The 27,105-nt window shown below is 34.1% G+C and overlaps 2 protein-coding genes across 9 annotated transcripts in view; one reads left to right on the top strand and one right to left on the bottom strand.

Annotated features, from left to right (window-relative positions):
- Positions 1-81: 81 nt before the first annotated feature.
- LOC133174331 (nucleoporin p58/p45-like) lies at positions 82-12,997 on the bottom strand. Of its 4 annotated transcripts, none has more exons than XM_061309434.1 (16): positions 12,945-12,997; positions 12,702-12,742; positions 10,805-10,930; positions 10,311-10,379; positions 9,459-9,716; positions 8,423-8,533; positions 8,182-8,209; positions 7,829-7,894; positions 7,533-7,707; positions 7,120-7,199; positions 6,727-6,845; positions 5,599-5,681; positions 5,152-5,446; positions 4,942-4,983; positions 2,673-2,756; positions 82-247 (listed from the first exon to the last, which is right to left on the bottom strand). In XM_061309434.1, exons 1-16 carry the CDS (start codon positions 12,974-12,976, stop codon positions 87-89), a joined length of 1,770 nt encoding a protein of 589 aa, XP_061165418.1. In that variant the 5' UTR covers positions 12,977-12,997; the 3' UTR covers positions 82-86. The 4 variants fall into 4 exon arrangements, with proteins under 4 accessions (XP_061165418.1, XP_061165421.1, XP_061165420.1 ...); XM_061309437.1 differs by having other exon boundaries at positions 2,663-2,756; positions 12,945-12,995; XM_061309436.1 differs by lacking the exon at positions 2,673-2,756 and having other exon boundaries at positions 12,945-12,995.
- Positions 12,998-13,194: 197 nt separating this feature from the next.
- LOC133174328 (myotubularin-related protein 6-like) overlaps positions 13,195-27,105 on the top strand; it is a 37,045-nt gene continuing 23,134 nt past the window's right edge. For 2 of the 5 annotated variants that reach the window (XM_061309424.1, XM_061309428.1), the window contains exons 1-2: positions 20,418-20,775; positions 21,885-22,001. In XM_061309424.1, coding sequence (XP_061165408.1) covers positions 20,650-20,775; positions 21,885-22,001 — 243 coding nt within the window. In that variant the 5' untranslated portion in view covers positions 20,418-20,649. Of the gene's footprint in view, positions 13,334-20,415; positions 20,776-21,884; positions 22,002-22,232; positions 22,271-27,105 lie in introns of those variants that run through there. The other 3 variants (XM_061309426.1, XM_061309425.1, XM_061309427.1) reach the window with 3 other exon arrangements.

Genomic DNA, 27,105 nt, shown 5'->3' with positions numbered 1-27,105 from the left:
TTCACAAAACTGTTCAGCTTTAAAACAATATAATACCACAGTAACACAAAGTTGACACAAATTCTTTGTTTCTTAAAGTAAGTTATCTATCGTTTGTTCCTTTTGGTTCCTGGTGGCTTATTCAGCTGGAACGGTTGTTCACCTCCCCCAGAGGGAAACAGCTGAGGAGACCCAAATGCTGGAGTGGTTTGTCCTGTCTGAGGAGTTCCGAACAGTGATGGTGTTGTGGTAGTAGGGGTCCCAAAACCTGATACAGAAAATAAGACTGTAAGTCTCTGAGAAACCTATTGCTTAGAGAAATAAATCAATCTTAATATTTACTTTTCTTGAATATCCGAATTCTGATATGAAAATTTACTGTCAAATGAAAGAGATAAATTGATCTTTATTTCCCATGCACAGTGAATCTCTTCATTATGATTTATCAAAGATATAAATAGCAAACATTGTAAAAATAAATAAGCAGGTTATTTATGTTCTTCTTCATCTTTAAAATGAAAAACACCACAACCAGCATTATACTGTGTCAGTCATATCCAGAGAAATTGTTATCTTTGCTAGACTTCATTTTCTAGCAGTACAGTAATCTTGTCCTTAAGACACATTATCATGACGTAAACAATAGTTGTGCCAGGGAAGTCTTAAATGTTTCTTCAACATACTGTAATGAAGCCTGATATGATTTTTCCCATTTTTTCCTATGAATTTTGCCCACTTTAGGACAACCCCAAAGTCATTCCTCCAGGTGATTCCATACACCCTAGTTTTATTTGGACAATGATTCTGATTGTTATCAATTACAACAAGCATTTATGTACATACAGTAATATTAATGAATGTAATGAACCATCCCTAGTTACAGTGTGTATAATATTGTTTCAAAGCAGTGTTATGCAAAGGCATGCATTCTCGGACACAGATAACATCTGAAAGTATAAGCATTTTATTTTTCTGTATAATGCAAATTTATATATATACTGAAATGCAAAAGAAACGCAACATCTTATTTTAGGGGGAAATCTTACACATAGGATATAATTTTGTATCTAAAAAGTAAGGACATCTTCAACTTTGTAAACGTAATTTAACGGTTGAATGATTTTCATACCATTACCGGAAGTTAAGTTTGAGTCTGCTTAACAGAAACCAAAAACTGCATGTTTAACAAAACATTTGCCAATAATATGGGGTTTTAAGGATTTGTATCTGTTCATCAGAAGTAATGCAGCAATATTCAGAAAAATAAATTCTCCTTTCTTTTCTAAGCGATGCCAAGGCTTCCTGAAAATGACTTAAGTACACATTTCCATTGCTCTAGCTGGAAAATCTCAAAATAAAGGTGACGGAGGGTTGCAGATGCAAATATACACTACATCATGCCCAGGGCTCTCTCACCACTTTTTGGGACTGGGGCTGGGGCCGTAAAAATTGGGAAAATTAGGGACCTTTTGAGGAATTTTGGGAAAATCATAACTAGACATTATACATTATATTCCTGATATATTGAGTTTCTGGTGGTTTTGTAATATAGAGAAAAATGAATTACAAGTTTAGTAACTACATATCTTACTAAATGTTCATTAATATTTGGGGAAGTGACAGATTGGGAAAATTAACACATTCAATTGGGAAAAAAGGTACCTTTTTTGAATTGGGAATGGGGCCTTTGAACGGCCCCAAATATAGAGAATTGAGAGCCCTGATGCCTCAAGAGGCTCTTATGTATCATTAGCATGAATGAAAGTCCTTGGATTGGAAGTCCAAGGGTTACTCCATTGTGCTAGGCTAGAGAAAATTCAACCTCATCATCTGAAAAAAAAACTGGCATTTAAGAATGGCAAAGAATATTTCTTTCACTCAGATCTCGAGATTAATGAGCCTAATGCATTGTAGAAATCAAGCTGCAATTGTTGTGCATGGCAGTCTTGCATGCTGTAATTGAATGGCCGGGTGGGGGTATTTTAACAGCCATGTGTTACTTTCTAAAGTTAAAAGATAATAATTTAACATTTTTATCAAATCTCTGATGTTTTTAAATTGAGTTTTACCTTACTGTATTCATTTTTGAGAATCATTAGATAAATATTCAAATATTTGTAGATTACTGCTTGTTGCGTTTCTCCTGCATTTCGGTATATACGTGTATATCCTTTCCTAATACATATAATCATTTTCTATAGCTAACTTAAATTTATTGGTAACAATGAAATAAATTGAAAGACTGCAATCCTGAACAATTTCTCTTGATTTTTACCATGAGAAATGAATATTGATGATGTTCTCTCATATTGTTGAAATAAATGAGAACAGTAAGAAGCCTGCTTTATTGCTTTAGCTTACTCAATTCTATAATTTTCAAAATGCAGTCAAAAAATATACTCCTCTAACAAAATAAAGGGGTCATAAAAAAACCTACACAAAAAATATTAATTAGTATTTTAAAATGAAGCTCTATGTATAGTTGCCTTAACCAGAGGCTAGAAACACAATTACATGTAAGATCAGTTTTATTTAAACCAATGAAAATCAGTCAAGATATTAAGCCATTCATATGCAATATCTGAATTACAGCCAATAGGATGTTTAGATAGAGTGCCCCAATCACAGGCTGCGTAGCAAAGAAAGCTTGGGATGAGCCATAGTGATGGACAGATTTGCTTACCACCACTAACCTAATGGACGAACTGTGGCGGTGTTCAAGCCAGTGAAGCTGAAACCTGAACTTGTAGTGGTGGTGGTGGTGGTGGAACCAAACCCTGTGAAGAAATGAAACAAATGTGTCATAAGGCAACACTAATGGTGGACTCTTTATCAAGTTATAATTGAAAACAGTAACGCTGGATCATGCTGGATTATACTGCTGGTCATTACAAATTAGTCATTACATGAAAGTGTCAAAAATTAAATTTAAGGCTGGATATTGCAAAATAATGTCATGTTGATGTTTTTCAGACACCTGAGATCTGGGTTTTCATCACCTCAACACAAACTGTAGATTCCTAAGTATAAACGAGGACCTTTTTATCACCTAATTTTGCGAGAAACATCACTCCGAAAATAAACTCACTTTTATTCTATATTGCTAAAATACATGTAAAAGGTTTTGATCAAGAGCACTCGGGAATGCAGATTCTTGCGATTTGATGTCTAGGTGTCATTTCAGGATATTAAGTGTACTCACATAAAATAAGAAATCTATCTTGAGAATATTTCATTTCTTTTCCAGAAAAATTAAGACAGATCAATACCTCTGATAGACACTTGAAAAAAAAAAAAACCCAGTATAGATCTACAGTAAAACATGCTTATAGCCAAGTGCCAGGGACAAACAATCTTGGTTCATTATAAACATAATTGGTCATATCCGTAAAGTTCACAATATATTTTAAACTACATGGAATGAAAATCACTTCCTTAAGAATTCATTATAAGAATATTAACTATTGGTGTGTGTAACTGTATACTGATTGAATCAGGCAATGTAGGCTTCATGTAATTATAAATGATGACAAAAGAGAGGCAGATGATTAAAAAATGGCTCTTTGTGATTATACAGTCATGTAAATATTTAATAGTGCTATTACAGACATACACAAAAAAACCAATCTCTCCCCCCTTCCAACAAAGGAAAAGGTAAGATATTTCAGCCAAAATACATGTAGTATAAATCATTAAAGAGTTTAGAATATTGCTAATATTTGTAAGCATAGCTTTTGGCCTGAGTTATATTTTTTAATTTGAACATTATAAAGGACTACCATTTTTTAATATAAAAAATATAATTATAAAAAAACTACGAATGAAGTATAAGATTAAACATTCTTTTTGAAAATTTTATCAATGTGTAAACTCTTGACATTTTACTCACAAACTAAATAAAAGTGTGAAGCACTTTTATGTTAAGTGAGTAAAATGTCAAGAGTTTACACATCAATAAAATTTTCAATATAGATAAAAAGAATGTTTAATTCTTATAATTCCAATTACAAAGTTTTAAAATTATTTCTCTTTGAAGCTTCCATACAATCTGTTATTTCTGTATACATGGTATACAGCGTAGGATTACTTTATGTCGCTATGTGGAAATGAAACGTGATCGAGATAAACATCGATAAAGTTTAACTTAAATTGTCAAAACATTCCATAAAACAAACTTACAAAAACTCTTCAAATATTGTTTAAGTCAACGAATATCGTAAATACAAGTAGACTTTAGAAGAATTCGTCCTTGACCATGTTGACATTAACGACAAACGCTCTAAAATGAAAGTAGCATACCGACGACACCCTTGAATTGCTCTGGTTTTTTTAAAGACGGGACAGAATATAGGATGTAGAAATATGAATTTGATGCCAATAAGGCAAGAGTCTGAGGTATGTTTGTCTTTCCTACCAGCTACCCAGAACTCAGCTGATTTGCTTAGCATTAGGAATGACGATAATATCCTATTAGAGATTTAACTCATGATCTGACAGTGACATAAACATAAGAATCCCATGGCGTCTGTCAGTCCTGTATGTTGTCAGTATTGTTTTTATTTAATTTAAAGTTTCTGTAATTGTTTAGCTAAAACAGACTAGAAGTAACGATTTGTTTCTTTGTTTTTTTTTTTTACAAGAAAAGCTACATGTAGGTCAAGATAGTAGTACCGGTTGAGAGATTTATCGATGTGTAAACTTTTCTTGAATTTGTTCTTGTCCAATCAAAACACAGGAAATCAATAAATAAAATTAAGATTGGAATTATAAGTAAATAAACCCTGAAACACTCTCTCAAAATATAAAGTACTGATTTAAATGAAAGTGTAAAAGATAAATCATTAGTATATTTTTACACACTATTAGGCCTGTGCACAGTGTTTTCAAATTGAGTGATTTTTCACTACAAACTAAATCCCAATATGATATATATCCTACACATTAACCAATAAAAATCTGTACCTCCAAATCCCGCTGTTGTAGTTGTGGCTCCTAAACCGAATCCTGGAATACATATGTTATAAGACGTTTATGTTATGTACATGTAGGACAATATTTTGCTTAGTGAAGGGCCTATGATTAAATATAAGAATAGACAATTACATATTATGATAGAAAAGCAGTTATTTTGTTGTCTTGAAAGAAACTTGGAAGAAGACAACGTGAAGTTACCAAATGTGGGGGCTGTGGTAGTAGTAGCTCCAAACAGTCCTGTAGAACCAAACCCTCCCGTTGTCTGTCCTAGGGCCCCCAGTCTCGCTACGGGAGGGGCACTGGCTGGCTGCTGAGACTTTGTTAGGGCAGACGCCATGGCAACAGCGGCAGCATTAGAGAGGCCAGAGAAAGGACTAGGACCAAAGTGATCCACGACGACCTTAGCTTTCACTGGCTTCTTCTCTCGTTCAAAAATGTTTTTTGTGTCGTGAAGGAATATTTTTCTGTAGTTTAAATAGTGCTCCTTCTGGGTCTGTAAAATGTTTGTGAATGTTGAAATTAAAATAGGTAGTTACCTATCCTGTCATAATCTTACAATTTCAACAAGGTGTCTTAACCTTTACTCTTCAAATAATCAGTTTTGTTTGCTTCCTGAAGCCAACAATTACATTTGTGTGTCCTTACCTTCACCGCTTCATGGACCTGATGTAGCTGAGCTGCTAGAGCAATGAATGCTTCATGTAGCTTTCTCAATAGATCAATCAGCTCTAAAAATAAGAATGAATAACCTTACAACTAAAAGATCACTTGTATAATGCATGACAAAAAAAGTGTACAAATACATGCACCCAACCAATACTACATTCTCAAAATAAGAGGCAGTAGCCAGTAGGTTTACACAATACAATGCTTTCTTTGATTGTTGGTATGGAAATTAATGGGTCCAGCTGTTACAGAAAATATACACAACTGAGAAAGTGAGTTGCGTAATTTTTTTCTGTTATACACTCTGCAGCTTCAACCAAAAATGTCATACAATCAAAGAAGGTCATTTTATTGTTTAAATTTATGTCTGTATAAATAGTCTTATAACCGTAGGTTCAAATATGTTAAATATTGTTTCATTGATATGTAAATCATTGTATATTACATTGATGGAAAGCACACTGCAAAATATTTTATAATATTTACATCCCCAGAATATTATCTCCTTTATTTCTTAAGAAATCTATTTAATAAAAGACCACTGTTTTCATAAGAAATAAAGGAGAAAATATTCCGTATGTAAATATTAAGAGATAAACTTTACAGTTTGATCATTGTACAAATAAATCATCAACTGAACAGTCCACTCAGGTAACAGTATAAAGAGTGTACATTTTTGGTAACAGCAGAATTGTCCTTAAGACCCGGAGGCCTGGGAATTTCCCCGCCTATAATGATGTAAACCCCCGGTTATTCTGGCATTCCCCCTCAACCCTCTGTTAGGAGAGGAAGCCTAAAACCCCTTTCTACTTTTTAAATGTCCCCGGCTTTTTCAGTTCTTAGGGACAATTCTGAACAAAATATTACCAAACAAATACTTTATCTTTACCTTCAGGTGACAGTATACTGGGTTGACTGATAGAATCTACTTTACTTTCAGGTGACAGTATACTGGGTTGGCTGATAGAATCTACTTTACCTTCAGGTGACAATATACTGGGTTGATAGAATCTACCTTACCTTCAGGTGACAAAGTGGGTTGACTGTTAGAATCTATTTTACCTTCAAGTGACAGTATACTGGGTTGACTGATAGAATCTACCTTACCTTCAGGTGACAATATACTGGGTTGACTGATAGAATGAAGATGTCCCTCCAGGGTCTCTATCTGCTGCCTGTAGGTCAACATCTGGGTCTCAAAATCCTCCACCAGTTGCTGGAAATATCTGTTTGAAAAGAAATTCAAGTTAGTTGTCATAGTCAATACTAACTGGCACTAATTTATAAATACCTATTTTCTTGAACCAAAACAAAAAATCATTTGAATACATCTTATAATATTTTTTCTAAAAAAAGCAATTATCAACATCTACACTTTAGGTCTACAAGTAAATCTTCTTCATCCACAGAAACATTCTAGGACTTTTAGTAAGTCTAGTCCATATCCACAACACTTACTATATAGCACAACACTTACTATATAGGACTATCCATACTTACTCTGTAGGAGCCGTGTTCTCATACTGGAGTCCAGCAGGGATGTCCTTTGTTCTTTGTGCCATTTCTGCATTCTTCAGTTCCTTAACACAGAAAGTTAATAGTATATAACTTACACAAATTGGCTTCAAATTCCATAGTCAATTACACTATTAATCATGCATGCTAAATGTACATGTAGCATACAACTAAATAAATCCTAATTATTGAACTTCTGTAATACCTCACATGATGTAATTTTATAATTTTTACTGAAATAGATATTTTAGGATTTTGATAAAAAAGACTTATGAAGTACAATAAGTTTTCTGGACAGCATATGCATTACTCTGGTATCTGTTAGACACAATTGTCTAGAGATATTCCCTATAAACTTTGTCTAGACTTTGAAATCTTGAACAAAGAATAAATCTTACTTGAGTCATTTCCCTCTTTAGTTTCTCCACAGCACACGCATTCCTCTGGAGTCCGTTAGACACGATAGACAAGAGCTGTTTGAGGGACGCCACGTCCTGCTGGACTTTGTACATCGGTTTAGATGACATCCGGGAAATCCCCTCCTGTTCCGTCTTCTCCTCCTTCACATAAGTCCTATGAAAATAAGTCCAAAATCAAAGTGCTGAAAGTACTGAAAAACATTTTCTTCCCATATGAAGAACCAGAACTGAAAGTACTGATGTCAGATTTGTACCATAAGGAAAAATTCACTTACTTGAAATCTTCTACTGTCTTCATAATTTCTGGAGGAATTTGACTCTTCTTCAAAGTTTTCCCATCTCTGCAAAATCATATCATTCATTTATGACAGTATTCCAGATTCTAACAGATTCCAGAATTTCTGATCAATTTTAAGATTAATTTGTGAAATATGAAAGTATACATTTCTTAACACTTCTGATGTTACTAAAATTCCAACATTTGCTAATAAGAAGATTATGCCATATAAGTTTGATGACTGACACAAAGCCAATAAGGGCACTTACAAGCTGTTTAAAAAAAGAACAAATATCAGCACAGGTTATAACAAAAAAAGAACAAATATCAGCACAGGTTATAAAAACATACCCTGCTTTAGGGTCTACTGTTAATCCACCTGAAATGAAAAAAAAACCCACAAATTTTCAAGCACATATACTATTTAATTTTAAACTGCAATAAAAACTCCTTAACTGTAAATTAAATCAGCATTGCTTCCTTAAGTCATTTTTATTCATTTGACATTTTTTACTTGGCACAATAAACAGAATCTATATATATGATACTTTGAACTACATAATTATACTATGGATGGAGAGAGTATTTTTACCAGATGTAGCTGTTGAAGTTTTTGGATCCACCCCTCCTAAGCCCACAGTCTGTGATGTGGTAGCCGGGGTCCCAAATATACTGCCTGTGGCGGTGGTGGCTCCTAGTAAACCTACATGTATAATGCAGAGAAAAGAAATATGAGGTGTAAACTATTCCTGATCATCTACTGACCTAAAGTGTTAGGGAAGCATGTTCATTAAGAATTTTTTCCCATTGTATATACAAATTATGCATATCGAATCATTTAATTTTATCCATAATGAAATATTTCCATAAGTTTGACAAAACCTTTTCATAGCATTTACAGATATCTTGCAGATGATCAAATATGGAAACATAGATGAATTACTTGTGTCCAGCAAGGGTTGGATTAAAATAAAATAGCATACTTGATACCAGGAATTACCTGTTGGTATGATCCAGTTATTTAATGTGATTTTGAAATCAGTATTAACCCAATTCCAGTATTTATCTGTGATATGAAATAAGTAACTACCTATAGATTTGACTGCAGTAATTTCCTTTGGGTTGACAATAACCAAGGGTTTGACCATTAATAACCTGTGGGAATGTTATTGTTGAAATCAGTAATATAAGTAATTACCAGTGGGTTAGTACAAGTAATTATTTGTGGGTTTCTACAAGTAATTACCAGTGGGTTAGTCAAGTAATTACCAGTGGGTTAGTCAAGTAATTACCTGTGGGTTAGTACAAGTAATTACCTGTGGGTTATTACTAGTCATTACCTGTGGGTTATTACTAGTCATAACTTGTGGGTTATTACTAGTCATTACCTGTGGGTTATTACTAGTCATTATCTGTGGGTTATTACTAGTCATAACCTGTGAGTTAGTCCTTGTAATTATCTGTGGGTTAGCACTTGTAATTACCAGTGGGTTAGTCCTAGTTATTACCTGTGGGTTAGTACTTGTAATTACCTGTGGGTTAGTCCTAGTCATTACCTGTGGGTTAGTACTTGTAATTACCTGTGGGTTAGTCCTAGTCATTACCTGTGGGTTAGTACTAGTAATTACCTGTGGGTTTGGTCAACGAGGGATTGCTGAAGCTTGGGAATCCTCCAGCAGTGGATGATGTACTGGTGAGTGTAGGTCGTATCCCCCCAGTAAGTCCCCCTCCCAATCCGGCTGATGTACTGGGTATAGGTAGAGCAAAGCCCACTGTAGGAGCCGTGCTAGCAGTGGTGGTGGATCCAGGAAATGCAGGGGTGGAAGTAGCAGCTGCTCCCAGTTTAAACCCTGCAGGCTGTGTTGTTGCTCCTCCCAATGTAAAACCTCAAACCAAAAATAGATATATAAACACAGCTCCTTCCATGTCTGTCAATATGAACTAAAAAAGTTACAAGTCAAACTGAAAATTGATGGACAAAATCTCAACAATAGTATTCAGTTGTTGAAAACAAAATCTTTCTTCAATCTGCAGGGCTTTATCAACTATTTTGACTACCAGTAAATGATAACTGTCCCTTTTGGAAAAAATGTCAAAATTCTCCTTTTTGTGATGAAAAATTTCCTAATTAACATTTCAAATACATTTATTTCTAGAAATGACACCCAGAATAGCTTGCAAAATGCAGATTTTTGTAACATTTTTTCTGAAAATTTCCAGGGAAAGGGGGGGGGGGGGCTCCAATAGTAAATTCAGACCTCCAGTGCTAAATACTGAGCTATTACTCAAAATACTTTCCCCTATTATGTAAAAAAGGGTAGTCAAATAAAATAGCTAGATAAATCCCTGGTCTGACTGTGACTTACCTGCTGTTGAGGGTGTGGTTAGGGTTAGGGTTAACCCTAACCCTGACTCTGACTGACCTGCTGTTGAGGGTGTGGTTAGGGTTAGGGTTAACCCTAACCCTGACTCTGACTTACCTGCTGTTGAGGGTGTGGTTGTTTTTGTAGAAGGGAAGGCTGGTGTTGTTCCTCCCAACTTAAAGCCACCTACAAAGTATTCAGGTTCCAAGTTAACAGATGTCGTAAATAAAACCTTACTGTGACCCAAATTACACAAAAAGGTCACAATATTCCTGTAAACAGTAGTGTTAGCATCAGAGACTATGTCTCTCCTGATTTGGAATCACATCCTGTGACAAAGTAAAAAAAAATGGCACTGGTCTACGATGAACCTTACTCCTTAGAAGTTCCAAGCAAATAGTGTTTGAATGGCTAAAGCAAAGACAGAGACCAGGGGTCTAAACCTGAATCTCGCCCAATAGCAGTGTAGATAAAAACAGACAGTTAATGTAGTTGTTGGGTCTGACTGGAAAATATAACCATAACATTGTTATACTTTTGACTCTTTAAACACTATTCCTCTAACTGACTTTCCAGACATGTGTCTAGTGATAATGATAACACTGACCGACCTGTGGATGATGGAGTGCTTCCAAAGTTGAAAGGTGTGGTTCCGCTGGTGGCGGGGGTCTGTCCAGTACCACCAAATGTCACATTTTGGCTAGCCTGTGTAGAGGGTGTCCCAAAAGTAAATCCACCTATGAATATATCAAACTCAAATGCATCACCTGTACAATGAACTACTGTAACTGATACACAGAGGAGTAAATCCAGAAGTCTTTGTTGAGATTGCTGCTCTACTGGATTGCATTTTTACAAGTATGTGAGAATTTCTAGGTTTTTTTAACTTTATTTTTATAAGATAAATTTTAAGTGCAATGCATCGCTACAACATTTATTGGAAAATTGATGTATAGAATATTTCAACATGACTGGAGAGGGCTTATATCTAAAGGCTATGCCTGCTGCCCAATCCATTTATGTTTCAGTACATAATAAAATATGTTCAAATCAAATTAAATATGTTCTCACTGGAACAACAAATATTCACTAAATAATAAACTCACTTTGATATTGCAGATAAAAAGGAGATTAAATGTTTATTGTTAAAATTTGCACTTTTCAAACTCTGTTATGGTAATTTGAGTAGCATCCAACATCATAGCTTAGACGCTCAAAATGTCTGGTGTGGTTTGACAAGGTATACTTAGTAAGTTATATCTGAATAAGTATTCACTCTCTACTTACAAACCCTTTAATTATCATGTGATCTCTGATGATAGAAAGGGTGAAATTAACAGGAAATAATTATCACTAAGCTTCCAGAGGACAGAATGGGATAAATCATTTCGATTCCATATTTTGTTTCAATACCATCAACATATTATTAATGAAAAAGTAAAAACAGAAAAGCTCAGACAAGCTTTTTGGCTTTGGTGAAACAAACTCGCTGCAATAATGTAGCCCTCTCCAATTTTTTTAAATCTGATGTTTTCAGGAGAGGGCTACAATTCCACTGCATCTCCGTAATGGTACAAATATATTTTTTAGATACAGGCAACTGCAGGCAAAATAAATTGTTTTTGTATTCAAATTACTTCCAATAAGACAGAATTTTTATTCACTATTAACAACAGCCCTTTATACACGAATACCAAGTAAAATAAATCTGTGTGTTTACCACTTGTTCTCCTCAGCAGCCATGAGAGTTCTCGCATGTTGTACTGAGACTTGGTTTTGAAATTCAGAATAACTTGATAAAGTAAATGTCGGTGTTGATAAATGTTTGTGTTGATTGCTATCACTATTCAATGTGATATTTTTTTCATAAACAGTGATATTTATGCTTAAAATAAGGGAAATCCTTAAAGATCCGCTCCCTTAGATCCCGAATTGTCATTGGTTGTGACAGTTCCAAAATAAAATTGATCAAGGTCAGTAAACATGGCGGATAAATTCAAGTTGTGATGTTGACATACACAAAAAATGACCGATATATGGACTGTTCTGTATTTTTTTGCATAAATTCATGTCTTGCATAACTACATTTTATGAGTTCAGGTAAGATATGCTAACAAAACAGCCACTGACTGAGAAATTGAGCTGAATTTAAATCAGTGTGGGAGTGAATCACTTGCACCATTACGGAGATCCTAAGGAGTTGTAGCCCTCCCCCCTCCCCCCCCAAAAAAATGGAGAGGGCTACATTATTGTAGCTAGAAACAAACAAGTTTTAGTTCATACTTACACGAAGTGGTCATGATACTGTGGTCATGTGTACAAGGGACTACTCGTAAAATCCTTATATTTGCCATCAGTAAAATGCTCACAAATGTACAAACATGTATTCAATAAATTGTATTCAATAAATTGCATTCTATTTTTAGATAAGGGACTTCCCACATGCTGCTTAAAAATCTACAAAATATGGCCAATGCCTTCAATTTCGAAACACAAATAAAGACAAACCTGTTCCTGCTGATGTGACTGGCGTTGCTCCGAATGAGAACCTGCAAGTAACAAGAATACTATGTGACTGGGTAATTTCCGTGGGTGGGATATTTTTCAAAACTCAAGACTAAAGATTGTGCCTTCTGTTTAGCTTATTGTCAACTACATTAGTCAAATTTTACCTGATCCTTTACTATAGTATTCATGATTTGATAAATTATGTATATAACTCTATCAGAAATGCAATTAAAGTTTCTTTACCCAGATGATTTAGCACCTGAAGCACCAAACATCGTTTTATTTCGTTCCGCGCATTTCAAAATAATAATGAACTCGTACTAGGAATTGGGAAAAAGAGAAAAGAAAAAAACAGAAAATGGAATGGAAAAGAAAGCTTAAAAAATATCTGTAGAAACTAGAAAATGTAATACACTGGCTTTGGTTTAAAGTCCTCATTTGGTTGTGGTCACATTTTCGCAATTGTTTGGACCGAAACAAATGAAGACGAATTTATTAAAAATAAGTGTTATTATCACTTCCGGAGGAGGAGCAATGGCGTGTTGACACATACATAATGCTGTAATTATTCATTTTAATTGAGTCCAGCTATTTTAATTAACCAAGACATGGAGTCCATTCGAACGCCCAAGGTATAAGCAATTTATTGAAATGTTTGAATATGTATGTCATATGCCACAGGATGAGTTAACTGTGTGGTTTGCAGCCACTGTTAATTCTTTATCAATATAGGCTTGATAATTATAAGCGTTTTTGATTATTGGAAGAATCGTTATGTCTTTGTAAATATGTGAACATTGTGACATGTCTTTATTTTTAAACTTTCTTTGATGTGAACTTGAGTAAGTGCGTTTGCACTTGTCAATGAAATGCAATGTCGACTATCTGTTGCACAAAGAGGTACTACATACTGGAGTCTTGGTTTCTCAATGTACAGTTCTATACAAAAAATTTCATAAAAAATAGTAAGGGTATGCAGGTTCGAGAATGGCATCTGCTCCACTTGTTTGATATGTTGACGGTGCAACCGTTAGGGTGAGCGCAGATACTGATTCAGTTTTAATTTTAATAGATCCGCCTCTTCAAATGGCACTTGACATTTGGAACGTCTAGACTCTGACTTCACATGATGTCGTATGTTAGTTGTAGTCTGAAAAGTGCAAATTTTAACAAAGAACGTTTTAATTTACTATTTATCTACAATATACATTAAATCAAGGTGATTTTATTTTTTGGTGAGATTTTGTTCTTACCACAAGAATGTAGTTAGCAGCAAGATGTATTCGCATTGTAGGGTTGTGGGTGTCAATGTAAGTGCAGAAAAAACCATTTGGATCAATGTGCAAAGTCAGATTTTTCTTTTCCCCCCATTATTGCTTTAAGAGCTTGCAGTGATGAGTGGTGCTTTGCTTTGCTTCACGGCTCTCTCAGTTCCTTTGCTTGTTTGCATTGCTTGCAGCAGTGTACGTTAAAAAACTTTTTTCAGCACTAACCCAGTTACTAGTAATAGCAAAATTTTACTAGCCCAAGTCACATTTTAGTAACCTCCCCAACCCCCTCCCAAGGTGTGAAAAATAAATTTAACATAGAAACAATGAATCATAATACCAAACAAAGCATGGACAGAAAGACAACTGGGATATGGAAATCATTGACAAAAGCATAAATACTTCATCTCACTGACATTTCTTTATTGATATTGATTAAAATAGACATATATCACTGAAAATTCCATTAGACTGGTCGGGCTAGTGTCATTCTACATTGTAATAGCCCAACTCAATTTTTACTTAATAAACTTTTAGCACATTAGAAGTAACTGACATTAACTAACCTATTTTGAATGCATCTCTAAACAGTTATTGTTAAATGACCAAATGAACTGCATATATGTGATAAATTCAGATCCTGCTGTCAAAAGAGGACTAAAACACTTTTTAAAGTCAGTCAAGTAGAATATAAACTCTCCTGACAGTATACAATACATAGATAATAGCTAGCATTTGGAAAATGTTTGTTGTATTAGCAGGACTAATTCACTCTGAGATGTTTTAATGTAGGAGGTTCTCAACTTAATATCTTTCATCATTTACACAAGCTAATGTAACATGAATTGAAATGGAATCCATAATGACTGTTAAACTTAGTTATTTAGGAGAATTTGTTAATAACAGTTATCTTTCTTGTGCAGAAGACAGACGAATATAAACCATTATTGTCATTATGTTATGTACACAGGTTTCAATAACCAAACCATTTTATGCTTCCACTGCATATATACAAGATAGGTAACAAATCCCTGGCATCTGTACTTTGTTTTCCTAAAAATAAAGTGCCAATATGACACTGCATCTTACTGGATGCTTCCTTCAGTTTTTTTTAAGTATCTGATATTTTCCCCTCTTTTGATGATCAAGAGATGACACATGCACCACTCAACAGATTTCCTGAGTTAAATGTTGGCCGAATGACAGAGTATAGAGATTTGAGTACTTGTCTTTTCTATCAGACAGTATCATGTGATATATTATATTAAGTAGATCTGTCCAGCAGTGTACTCAATATCTGGACAAAATGAGGAAGTCCCTTTAGACTTATAATGCATACTTAAATATGTCTCCATCACACCGTGTCCTTTGGTGAAATAAATGAATCCACTTCCATTGTCTGGCTAATTTATACCTCAGTTTCTATCTCTTAAAACATGAACTTATATTGATCAGTAAGCAATATAAAATGATTGTAGAGTCAGTCCCAGTGAATGTTAGAAAGAACCTGTGAATAACCAGAATTGATGAGTTTTTAATCCAGGTTTAATTATAAAGTTCTGCTGGTCCAATGATTGTCAGACTATTATTTGGGTCAAAGTGTTGATAAAGAATTGTTTTCACTCTGTGATGAATAAATCTATTTTGTATGTGTGGTAGGATGCACACACTGGATTATAGATTTTTAATTAAATCACTGAAACCCAAAAATTTACATACAGGGTATTTCATAATCATGATAATATATGTTACATTTTTAGAATGATCTAGATATTTTTCTTACCTTTCATATTTCTAATACAAACCAATCATTTTAAACATCAAATCCTCCATTTTAATTCCACATGAAAAAGTCAAGGAAATCTTTGATTTATATTGTTTAGTTGTGACAGAAATTCCACTGTCATTATTTGAATATTTTTTGAAATGGACATAACTTATCTACATATTGTTGAATTGTAAAGATGTTTTATCAATACAAATCACCAGAAATCATTCAGAAGTTGATGAAGGAAAATATTCCAAAAGAAAAGAAGCTTTTTAAGATTCTTATCAGATGCTTGTAAGTTTAGGGCAGGGACGGGCAATATATGCGAGAAATGACACAATAATCCAGGAAGACTAAGGACTTCATGTGATCAAGAATCGAAAATTTTCTTGTTGAAGTGGAGATTTTGAATAATGCAGCAAACTCCATAGAAAAATGTCAGATAGATATGAAGCTGGAAATATCAGCATTTTGTGTGTGTATTGAAAGAGTTTGCATTTGCAATCTTTAAGCCTTCTTCTGTAAAGATTTGTTATTTTTGTAAGTATCTTGTTTTTTAAGTTAAAAAAAAACAACAAAAAAACAAAAAAACATAAGAGTAAATGGAAACATATTTTTCTCTAAAATGTTAAATTAATGCTAAGAACAAAATTGGTCAGGATTTATTTGATGCCTTTTAGCTCATCTGAGCCTTGTGCCAGTTATTCATGTATTGAAATTTATTATACAATGTTCCTTATTTCATGTTCGACAACTCTGAATCATGAATTTATTGAGAGCAAGCTCATAAATTTGATAAAGATTAAAGAGTTCTCATCAAACTGTAAAATGTATGTGATATATAAGTCTAAGCCAGTTCCAGGTGGACCCAAAGTGGTGACATAAAGCCTGAAAAACCCATGATACTCAGGTGACTGTTAAAGTCCATTGGCCTCTTGTCTTTTTAAGAAATTATTTAAGGACAGACAATATGTTCCTTAATAATATATAATTTTTTCTAAGACTTTGTCATTGAAGTATTAATTGCTACTTTAACATGTTTAACATGCTTACTCGCAAAAAACTGAGGTATCTTACCAGGTATTTGTGCAAGATACCAGAGGATGTTGTTTCCTTTAAAATCCTTTTGGAAAAAACTTAATTTGCCAATATCACATTTTTTAGAGTTTCAATTTTTTCATACATTTATGAAGATATACAAAACAGATATTTGAGGAACGTATCGTCTGACCTTAAAACTAAATAATCAGTTGTTATATCAGTTACTGATAGATTATTATATTAAGGTATAGTGATATTATTTGTATTACTATACATGTATCTATTTCATTTGGAGCCTTGGTTTGTGTAACTTACACTTGAACCAGCTTTATATTAAGTGACTGGGAAAACCCTCATCTGCTTGAAGACATGCAAACATCCCATTACTCCGACTAATAACTGTTTATGACCCAGGCTAAAGCTATATTCTTTAAGAAAGTAAATGTGCATTCGATTTTCAGATTTAGAAAAAACAAAAATCAATGATGAGCCTTAGATGTAAAGACAGTTTGTCTGCTTGTCAGTGTTAATAATCTCACTTAATCCAGTAAATATTGGCAGCGATTCTCTGAATTCAAAGTGACAAAAAATAACTTCCAATGAATAGTTGTCTTAAGCTGAAAAAAGAATTTAATCATTTAATCATAAAAAAGATTCATCACATTTTTGCCCTGGACTGATTGTAAATGATTATACATTGATTATTTTATGGTCTTCATCCTAATGCCCCAGGGTTGCAGAGACCATAAAATGAATAGTTTTTATCTTTTTATTGCTATCCACCAAATTTGGTTTAAATTGATTTGACTATTTCAAAGAGGAAGATGATCTAGTGTTCAAAAGCTTAAGATGCACATTGGACAAAAATTGATAGCAATGGATTATCTATGTATCGATGTGTCCTTATATGATCTTGTAAGCTACATGGTCTATATTGGGTATTAATTAAGTAATCACACATTTTAGTACATTAATTGTCCTAATAAGCAACTTGAGAGTAAATTCAGGGGATTTGTAAGATAAATTATTACAGAGAGTAACTTAGCAGAATGTGATCATGTCTCTGAGCTGCTAATTGAGTCGAGGTGATTAATTGTGTCCACATACTTTAAGAAGATATCCTTAAATATGTTTTAAGTTTTTGTCATTAATTTTTACATTCAAGACAAATATTGAGATACCAATGAGTATATAAATTAAAATATATTTATTTTGATGGTTGAGAAACAGAAAACAACAATTTCCAATTCAGTTTAAATTAAAGTGACAGTACGGCGCATCTCATAGAAAAAGTGAGTTGATAAAATTTTCCGACAAGATTTAGAATTTTTTTACTGCTCATAGATTTATAAACTTTCAGAAAATTACAACTTTCACAATTAAATAATTTGGATTATTTCATTAAAATTAATAGTTATTTATGGGACGTAAACATATACATTGCAACGTGTTTGGGCTTCCACATTCCATGCTATGCACGCATGCGTAGTTTTCATAAACAAAACAGCATGGTAAGAGAGAGAAGCCTGGAAGGCCTGCTACATTGACAAAGTCGACCAAAAAAGAAAAAGAAACTGAAAATAGACCTTGAAAAAGCAACTTTCCTGACTAAAATTTAGTTTGGGGATTAATATGATAGTTGGATAAGGAAGAAACGGGAACTCGACGACATTCACGCGGGGCTCGCAAAGGTTCTACTCGACAGGTTTGTTGATACTTGTTATCATTTCTCATTTTTCCATCGCTTTAAAAGGAAAAATAGTGTAAACTCAACATGAAAATACACGTATGACTTATAAACATTGTTGCCATTTGAATTGCTAATTTTTTTAACTGTGCAGAAAAATGTTTTGTTTGACATTTGCCGCGATAACGTATGATTTGGTGGTTTTTCCTCTCTCGGACCCCAATACACAAAACGTCAACATTTGTACTTTTAATTCTGTTAAATTCGCCTGAAAGCAGACTAAAATCTTTACGATTATTATTTTAGATTATTTTATCAGAAAGTTATGATAATTTGCTTTTGAAAATTGCTTTTTCCTCATATTCATTATAATTGTAAATTCTACAGTGTAGACACATGCCGTTTCAGAATTCACGTGGTACAAATAAACAGATCTAAGACTGCTCCAGTTCGTACGACCCTTCATTTTCCGGCAGATTCTAATTACGTTAATTTTGTATGAGGAGAGAATATTTCTGTTTCTCAAACTGCTTACATCAACTTTATACCCTATTTCTTAATGATATATTGGGTAAATTTGAATGAAAAAGCACACGTTGTGCAGCCGTACTGTCGCTTTAAATGCTTGTAGGGACAGTCATACTTGACAGACGTTTATGCTTATTGGATGTAATACGGTAATATAATTAATTATTCAGTATACAATTCCAGTACCTAACCCAATGTTTCAGATTGCATCCATTATGTCAATATTCTGTATGCTTATGTTTGTCCTTGGTGGCTTAAGTTAATAAGTCTGGTGGACTTTTTCCTCATCGCTATTTATTTACTGTATCTTTTGGAGACTAGAATTAATGAGTGTTATTGAGAGAGACCTGTTAACTCTAGTCAATACAGCACTCAGGGTATCAATAGCTAGTTAGGAAGATGACAAATAGAATTTTTTGCTCCTAATTAGGATGGGATTAGATGTACTATTGTGGAGCTGGACCAGGTATTGATAAGAGATAAGGATTACAGTTGTGAAGTTGGATTAATTTAATGTGGAGTAGGAATGACTTAGGGAGCAGGATTCCTTATAATGTGGAGTTGGACTTTTAGTATGGGATCAGGATTACTGATGTTCTGTTGGATTTGGAATAAAATAATGGATTATGATTACTGATGTTTTGTTGGATTTGGAATAAAATAAGAGGTTTTGATTACTGATGGACTGTTGGATCTGGAAATTAATGATTAAGGGATTAGGATTACTGATGTTGAGAACTTTGTAATTTGATTCTCTGGATTACACTTGAAGAAAATTAATAAATGAACTAGGGAAGAGGATTTTTATATGGATTAACAATTAATATTAAGCCTGAATCAGAAGTGAAGGTATACTTAATTTTATTTGGACTCTGAATTTCTAATGTGGAATAGGAAATATTTATAATAATTTGGATAATCAGTGTAGGTGTTTAATGCAATAAGGAATGTGGTTTCTGATGTGTTATGGGAATACTGACTTCACTGTACACTGGGAGGAGTTCTCATTGATACATCACATATTGACAACCAATATAAAGCGGACTCCAATCTCCGTGTAAAAACGAGATAGAAGACAGCTTCCCTGTATGGCTGTTCTCAAGTCATTGATAGGGTTAAACATAGGAGGAATTTTCTATGAATACCAAATCTGTCAGAGATTTTAGATAGTTATTCAGCTCTATTGTTTTTGATTGGTTTTTGGAGAGATGTAGGATATGCTAGCATGGTTTTAAAGACTTCCATCATTCTGTGAAAGTTTGCATTTTCATTGGGAGACCAAGAGATTCTTAAAGGAAACTTGGTGAGAATTATAGTGAATCACATTAATAATTGATCGGACTCATGTGTCATAGAGCTGTGTCATAGGAACTATTTCAGAAAATGTCCAATTCGTTAACAGAAGTAGTTCTCTATCAACATGCTTTGATCTTGGTGTATTAGCATTTGAATTTGATACCCTGGGGTTTATTTTTAAAAACAAATGTAATCAATAATTTATGAGTTGAGTGATTACCCCATGGTTAATAAAGATTGACTGCATTGTGAAGCTGTAGTCTACTGGGAAACTTCTATATTTCTCACCGAGTCAACAGATTGTCAATATTCAAAACATCGGAACACTAACGTTTCGGAGGTCCGACTAAGTGTGCATTAATGAGTGTGCTGGAATGGACACAGGAGAAACTTGATGATTTGGAGAGTTTTGCCCAGAATTTGTTTCAGGATATGGGGAATATATTAGATCTCAGTCTCTTGAAAGAAGACTGTATCAATAAGCAGGTATATACGACTTAATTGATCTTGTACCTCTAGTCACTACAAGAGTTTAAGAATTCAACAGCTAGGCCAAAAACAGGGAGGAATCTCTTTGCTTATGTTAAAGAAATATGTCTGATGGACATTTTCAGAACTTTCTGTGTGTTTCTGTAAATATCACCAATGATTTTAGTTGTTGGTTAGATATTTAGTTTATTGAATCAGAATTATTTTTGTAGATATTATTTATATATTATATGTATTTACATTTGCTGTGTTTTTCTACTATACCAACTAAGAAATTGATTTGAATGCCATTTTCATGTTAACTCATGCATAGAAATATACATGGAGAAACTCGCGCTATTAGTGATATCACAATGCGGCTACAGAGACATTAGTAAAAAAGTAACAATTTAGGGCAGCGAGAAATTCAAAAATTGAGTGCATTTTTGCTGCTTTCAAACATGTAAAATGTATATATAAGGAATGTTTTTAAGTTTAGTGTGAATTATTGGTGTGTAAATCACACAGACTTGCATGTAGGTATATTTTTCATGAAGTGCTTCATGAAATATGCCTACATGACAAGTCTGTGTGATTTACACACCAGTAAGTCACAAAAAACTTTAAAAAATTCCTTTATATACATAGTGAGAATATCTTATTATGGCCAGTTCACTGCTGTCAAATTTTACAAAAATAGGTTCCTGGAAATACAAGCATTTTCCAAAAATCTGAGAGTCATAATGTAAGATTTATAACTGATTCTTATGCCAAATTATTATGTGAAGTTTATTTTGGTCTCTTTTTAGTGTAATACTCTCCTATATAGAGAGAGTTATGGCCCATAGGGAGAAATTTATTTGGAATAGGTATTTTTCTTGCACATTAATAAGTTTATTTCATGAAAAGAAAATTCTTGGATATACATATCATTGTAATATATAAAAAAATTTTTAAAATGTACTCATGCAGTTTTTCACATAAAATCTGACATAAAATTCTCTTTGGCTCTACTGGTTAATTGCTGAAATTGACCTCTATGTTACGTCTTTGTTACTTTATTTTTGACAGAATATCCTGCATGATTGACCTATTCTTACAATTTATTGTTGTTTGTTTTTTTACAGGTGGACAATGTGAAGATGGTGGAGAGGTTTCGGACCCGGAATCCTGCGGTGGGGACGCTGTACCTGACCACCACTCATCTAATCTTTGTGGACAGTGCTGGGAAGAGGGAGACCTGGGTAAGCTAAAGGTCACAGAGATAGAGGGAAGGGGAAGCATGGGTAGAGAGGAAGGGGGGGTTAAAGTTCTCAGGTGACTGCACCGCCACACATCTAATCTTTGTGGACAGTGCTGGGAAGAGAGAGACCTGGGTAAGTAAAATGCTACAGGGATAGAGGGAAGGGGGAGCCAGGGTAGAGAGGCGGGGGTAAAGTTCTCAGGCAATTGCACCACCACACATCTACTCTTCATGATCTTTGTGGACAGTGCTAGGAAGAGGAAAACATGAGTAAGGGATAGAGGGAAAGGAGTAAAATTTTCAGCATGCATGAAGTTGCTGATACTGTTACTCAGCTGTGTTGTCATTGCTTGAAGACTTCCATTAATGTAAGAAGTACAGAGTACATGTACACTATCTGATCTGACATGATGGGTGGACATTTCTACTGAGAAATGAATATCTGTATCCCAGCAGTTTTTTTGAACATTTAAAGTATAAAGAGTTTATATATAGACAGCCATCTTTGTTATGACATGATGAACATAAAAAATTTACAATTCACTGCTTGATATGCTTAATGAGCATTGTATATGCTGCATGAGTGATAGATATATGTCTCATTTAAATAATAAAATGCTTTCTTTGCTGTGTTATAAAGGGTAAGATGGTTGTAACATTTCAGGAAAAAAAAAACATTACCAGCTAATGCGATATGGAATTTTTCTGCAGTGATTGCAACTGTCATATCCCATATAACATGGTAAAGAATATCAACTATTGGGAGATAATATTGCCCTTGTCTAAGTCTGGTATTTTATGATGATAAACTGATGAAACTAATTCAGTCTGCTGTATGCCCCTGTAAACATAGTGAATCTTAACCATTAAGCTTTGCATGTGAAGGCAGTCATGGGAAATCAAGATTACTGCTTCAGAAAGGCAGAATTAACTCATGAAATAAAATACTGGAAAGTTTTGATTTCAAGACTATTTCCACCCAGTATTTACATGTCAGATGAATATACAATTGAATTCAATTCAAAAATACCTAAAACTCTAAAAATGATGTCTTATTTCTTAAATAATGGTAAATGCATGCTCTTAATGCAATCCATTTAAAGAGGCATTGTGGAGAGATATAGATGTGTTGATTTGACCTCTTACTGTTTTGCTTCTCAAACCACTAGTTCTCTCTCTGACTGCAGATTTATGTAAAACTTTGGTTCCTCCATTTACTCTTCAAACCACTGCTTTGTTTGTTCTACTTTATCCTCAGTCTATTAGGCTTGGATCCTTCATGTATCATTATTCCTCTAACTAATTGATTAAAATCCCTCTTTTACTCCTCAAACCATAAGCTTTAAATTCTCCCCTTCCTCTTCAAACCCTTAAGTTTTTGATCCTTGTTTTATTCCTCAGGCCATTACCATTGCATTCTCCCATGTCTTATTATTATACCCCCGAAATTGAGGGGAAGAAGGGGGATGTATAGTGATGGGGTGTCCGTCCATATAACCGTCTGCCTGTAACACTTGGGATTTCCTTATCTGCACCTTCTATACCATTGTCTGAATAAAATTTAATAAGACTTTTACAGAATTTTTATTTATATATAGTGCCATTGTGTTCTCTTATTTTATGTTTCGATTGGAAACATATATAATTATATAGGGTTTCCCTTAGGAAAACGTGGACACTGCCATTCTTTCTGGGGTACCTGTCTCTGAACCACAACTCTTCCTATACCACTGAATCAAACTTAATGAGACTTTTAATAGAATCTTTATTACGTAGTTTCACTGTGCACCTCCTATTTTAAGTTCTGGTGGGACAGATAGTTGGGGTTTCCTATAGCAAAAAATGAACATTGCCATTATAATACTCATGTGGGAGCAAGGGATGTCTTCTTTGAGTTCATTGCCCACAGTACCTCTAGGTTTTGGTTGTGTCTTGTTTTGGTTTCATATTTGTTGGGTCTTGGTTTTTGTTCCTTCACTTTATGTCTCAAATAACCACCCTTGGATCCTCCCCCTCCAACCCATTAGAATTTAATTAGCTTATAATCCTTAGAAACAAACTGTTACACCTGGAACCTTAGCTTTAGATCCTTAGAATACAAACTGTTACACCTGAAACCTTAGCTTTTGATCCTAGATACAAACTGTTACACCTGAAACCTTAGCTTATGATCCTAGATACAAACTGTTACACCTGAAACCATAGCTTTTGATCCTAGATACAAACTGCTACAACTGGAACCTTAGCTTTAGATCCTTAGAATACAAACTGTTACACCTGAAACCTTAGCTTTTGATCCTAGATAAAAACTACTACAAATGAAACCTTAGCTTTAGATCCTTAGATACAAACTGTTACACCTGAAACCTTAGCTTTAGATCCTAGATACAAACTGTTACACCTGAAACCTTAGCTTTAGATCCTATATACAAACTGTTACACCTGAAATCTTAGCTTTAGATCCTAGATACAAACTGTTACACCTGAAACCTTAGCTTTAGATCCTAGATACAAACTGATACACCTGAAACCTTAGCTTTAGATCCTAGATACAAACTGTTACACCTGAAATCTTAGCTTTAGATCCTATATACAAACTGTTACACTTGAAATCTTAGCTTTAGATCCTAGATACAAACTGTTACACCTGAAACCTTAGCTTTAGATCCTATATACAAACTGTTACACCTGAAACCTTAGCTTTAGATCCTAGATACAAACTGATACACCTGAAACCTTAGCTTCAGATCCTAGATACAAACTGTTACACCTGAAATCTTAGCTTTAGATCCTATATACAAACTGTTACACTTGAAATCTTAGCTTTAGATCCTAGATACAAACTGTTACACCTGAAATCTTAGCTTTAGATCCTAGATACAAACTGTTACACCTGAAACCTTAGCTTTAGATCCTAGATACAAACTGTTACATTTGAAACCTTAGCTTTAGATCCTAGATACAAACTGTTACACTTGAAACCTTAGCTTTATGTCCTGCACTTGAATACAAAGCATACATAACCAATGGGAGCAAAATTAATTTTCAGCATTAAAACAAATCAACAAAATGATGTAAACCAATAACCCTCTAGTTAAATTGTTATGTAACAGATAAATCATACACACATGGACTGGGTTAATTTCCTAATTGAGAGGATCTCATTTATCCAATATTAATTGTTTAGATTTATCAGAGGAATACTATTAAATTAGATTAAATATAACAGACTCCACTGAATGTTGTAGTCTAAGTAACAGAATGTTGGACCTCTCTCAGTAAATTAATAGACTATCTATGGGAACACTATCACATTTAATTATTTGTTCCCATTTTATCATAGATAACTATATTGTCAATGCATTGTTTCTAATGTCAATTGTCATTTTTTTTCTTTATTATATACCCAAGTGTGTATCACTCAATTTTACTGTAGATTTCGTACAATCACGTGACGGTGTGATCCAACTTTCCGGATCACCACAATGTGGTTTTCTGAATCCATATCACCCCTCTCTGAAATTGATGACGTAGTACACAGAAAAATGACGTTATTTTTCATGCGCATCAAAAAGTTCCTTGTCAAAATGCTTTGTTTAATGGAAAAATCTTATATAATTGATCTCAAAAGTTTTTTTAAAACTATATTTTGCTAGTTGTAAGGGGGGTATATAATAAATTTATCATTATAACAGTAACTTGATCCAAAGAGCCGTATCACGTCTCGTTGACAGGCGTGGATCATCAGATCAAACTCGACGCTTTGCGTCTCGTTTGATCTGATGATCCGCGCCTGTCAACTCGACGTGATACGACTCTTCGGATCAAGTTACTGTTATAATAATGTATATTTATTGTTCAGAGTCTTTTGAGTTTCCAAACTTCTGTACTATAAATAAAATTTTACCTTAATGTATGAAACAGTCTTAAAATGCAGACACTCAGATTCTGACCAGATAATGGATTTTACTACATTTTCAACAGTAAAATACTGTTATTTACTTATTGAATAAAAGTGATATTCTGTCACAGTGTTGAAAGGATATCAAAGTGATATTCTAGCTGTCACAGTGTGACAGAATATCAGAAATGCGGCAAAGCTCTCCATTTTCCTTCCCTTCACGAAAATTGTGGTAAAAAATACTCCCTGACCTGTTATAAGATATAATATCTATAAAGCAGAAAAAAGAAACAGCTTTATGCAATAGGTAATAATTCTCACTTCTTACATATAGAAATAATGTTTGCAAAAAATGTGATGAACATAGTGTCTTGATTTATCAATCACCACATCCAGTGGTGGTTTGTTCCAGAATGATTAGTTTCTCTTCAGAGCTTAACAGTTCTATTCATATACAGCTCTGACTGGTCTTTTTAAGGTTTTTGAGTTCAGAGAGTTTTTTTGGTTTAATTTAATATAATCTTCACAGTGAATTTATTTTTCTTCTGGATGATTTGTGAAAATCTATTTTTTTAAAAAGTGCTGGATCTGGAAGGAATTGGCCAACTTCAAAGGATAAAAGTTAAATACAATCAATACGATCCCATGACCAGGCTGTGAAATTCACAGAATCTCAAACCATAATCTGTAAGCAGAAATTGGCTATTTCACTGTTGACTTTCCCTTCATGATTAAAAACATGGCTGGTGTATCGGCTGCTGGGTAGAAGATGATTTGTTCAAATGTCCCTCCTCATGTTCACGGAGAATTGCCTTTTTTTCAAACACTCTTGAATATACCTGACAGTCGAAAATAACCCTCAGAAAAACTGTCAGGACTAAAGCCCAACCCCCTCCAATTGGCCGGAAATAATTGATTGATTGTATGTTGTTTTACGTCCAGTTCGAGAATTTTTCACTTATATAGAGACGTCACCATATAACGGTGAAGGGCTTCAAATTTAGACCTTAGTACTCGGCACTCAGGGCCATTGAGCAGTGAGGGTTCTTTATTGTGCCAACGCCTGCCATGACACGGGGCCTCAGTTTTTAAGGTCTCATCGGAAGGACCCACAACCACTTCAAAGTGCTGAGCTCCTGGCGAAGGAACAGTTGCTACCTATTTTTTGTTGACCTAGGTCAGTTGCAGCCATGATTTGAACACA

This window comes from Saccostrea echinata, unplaced genomic scaffold (genome assembly GCF_033153115.1).
Source record: "Saccostrea echinata isolate AGI-Se365-2 ecotype Australia unplaced genomic scaffold, CSIRO_AGI_Sech_v1 ptg000057l, whole genome shotgun sequence".
Taxonomy (NCBI): Eukaryota; Metazoa; Mollusca; class Bivalvia; order Ostreida; family Ostreidae; genus Saccostrea; species Saccostrea echinata.
Note: the sequence above shows the minus strand (reverse complement) of the source record. Positions and strands in the feature narration are given on the sequence as shown.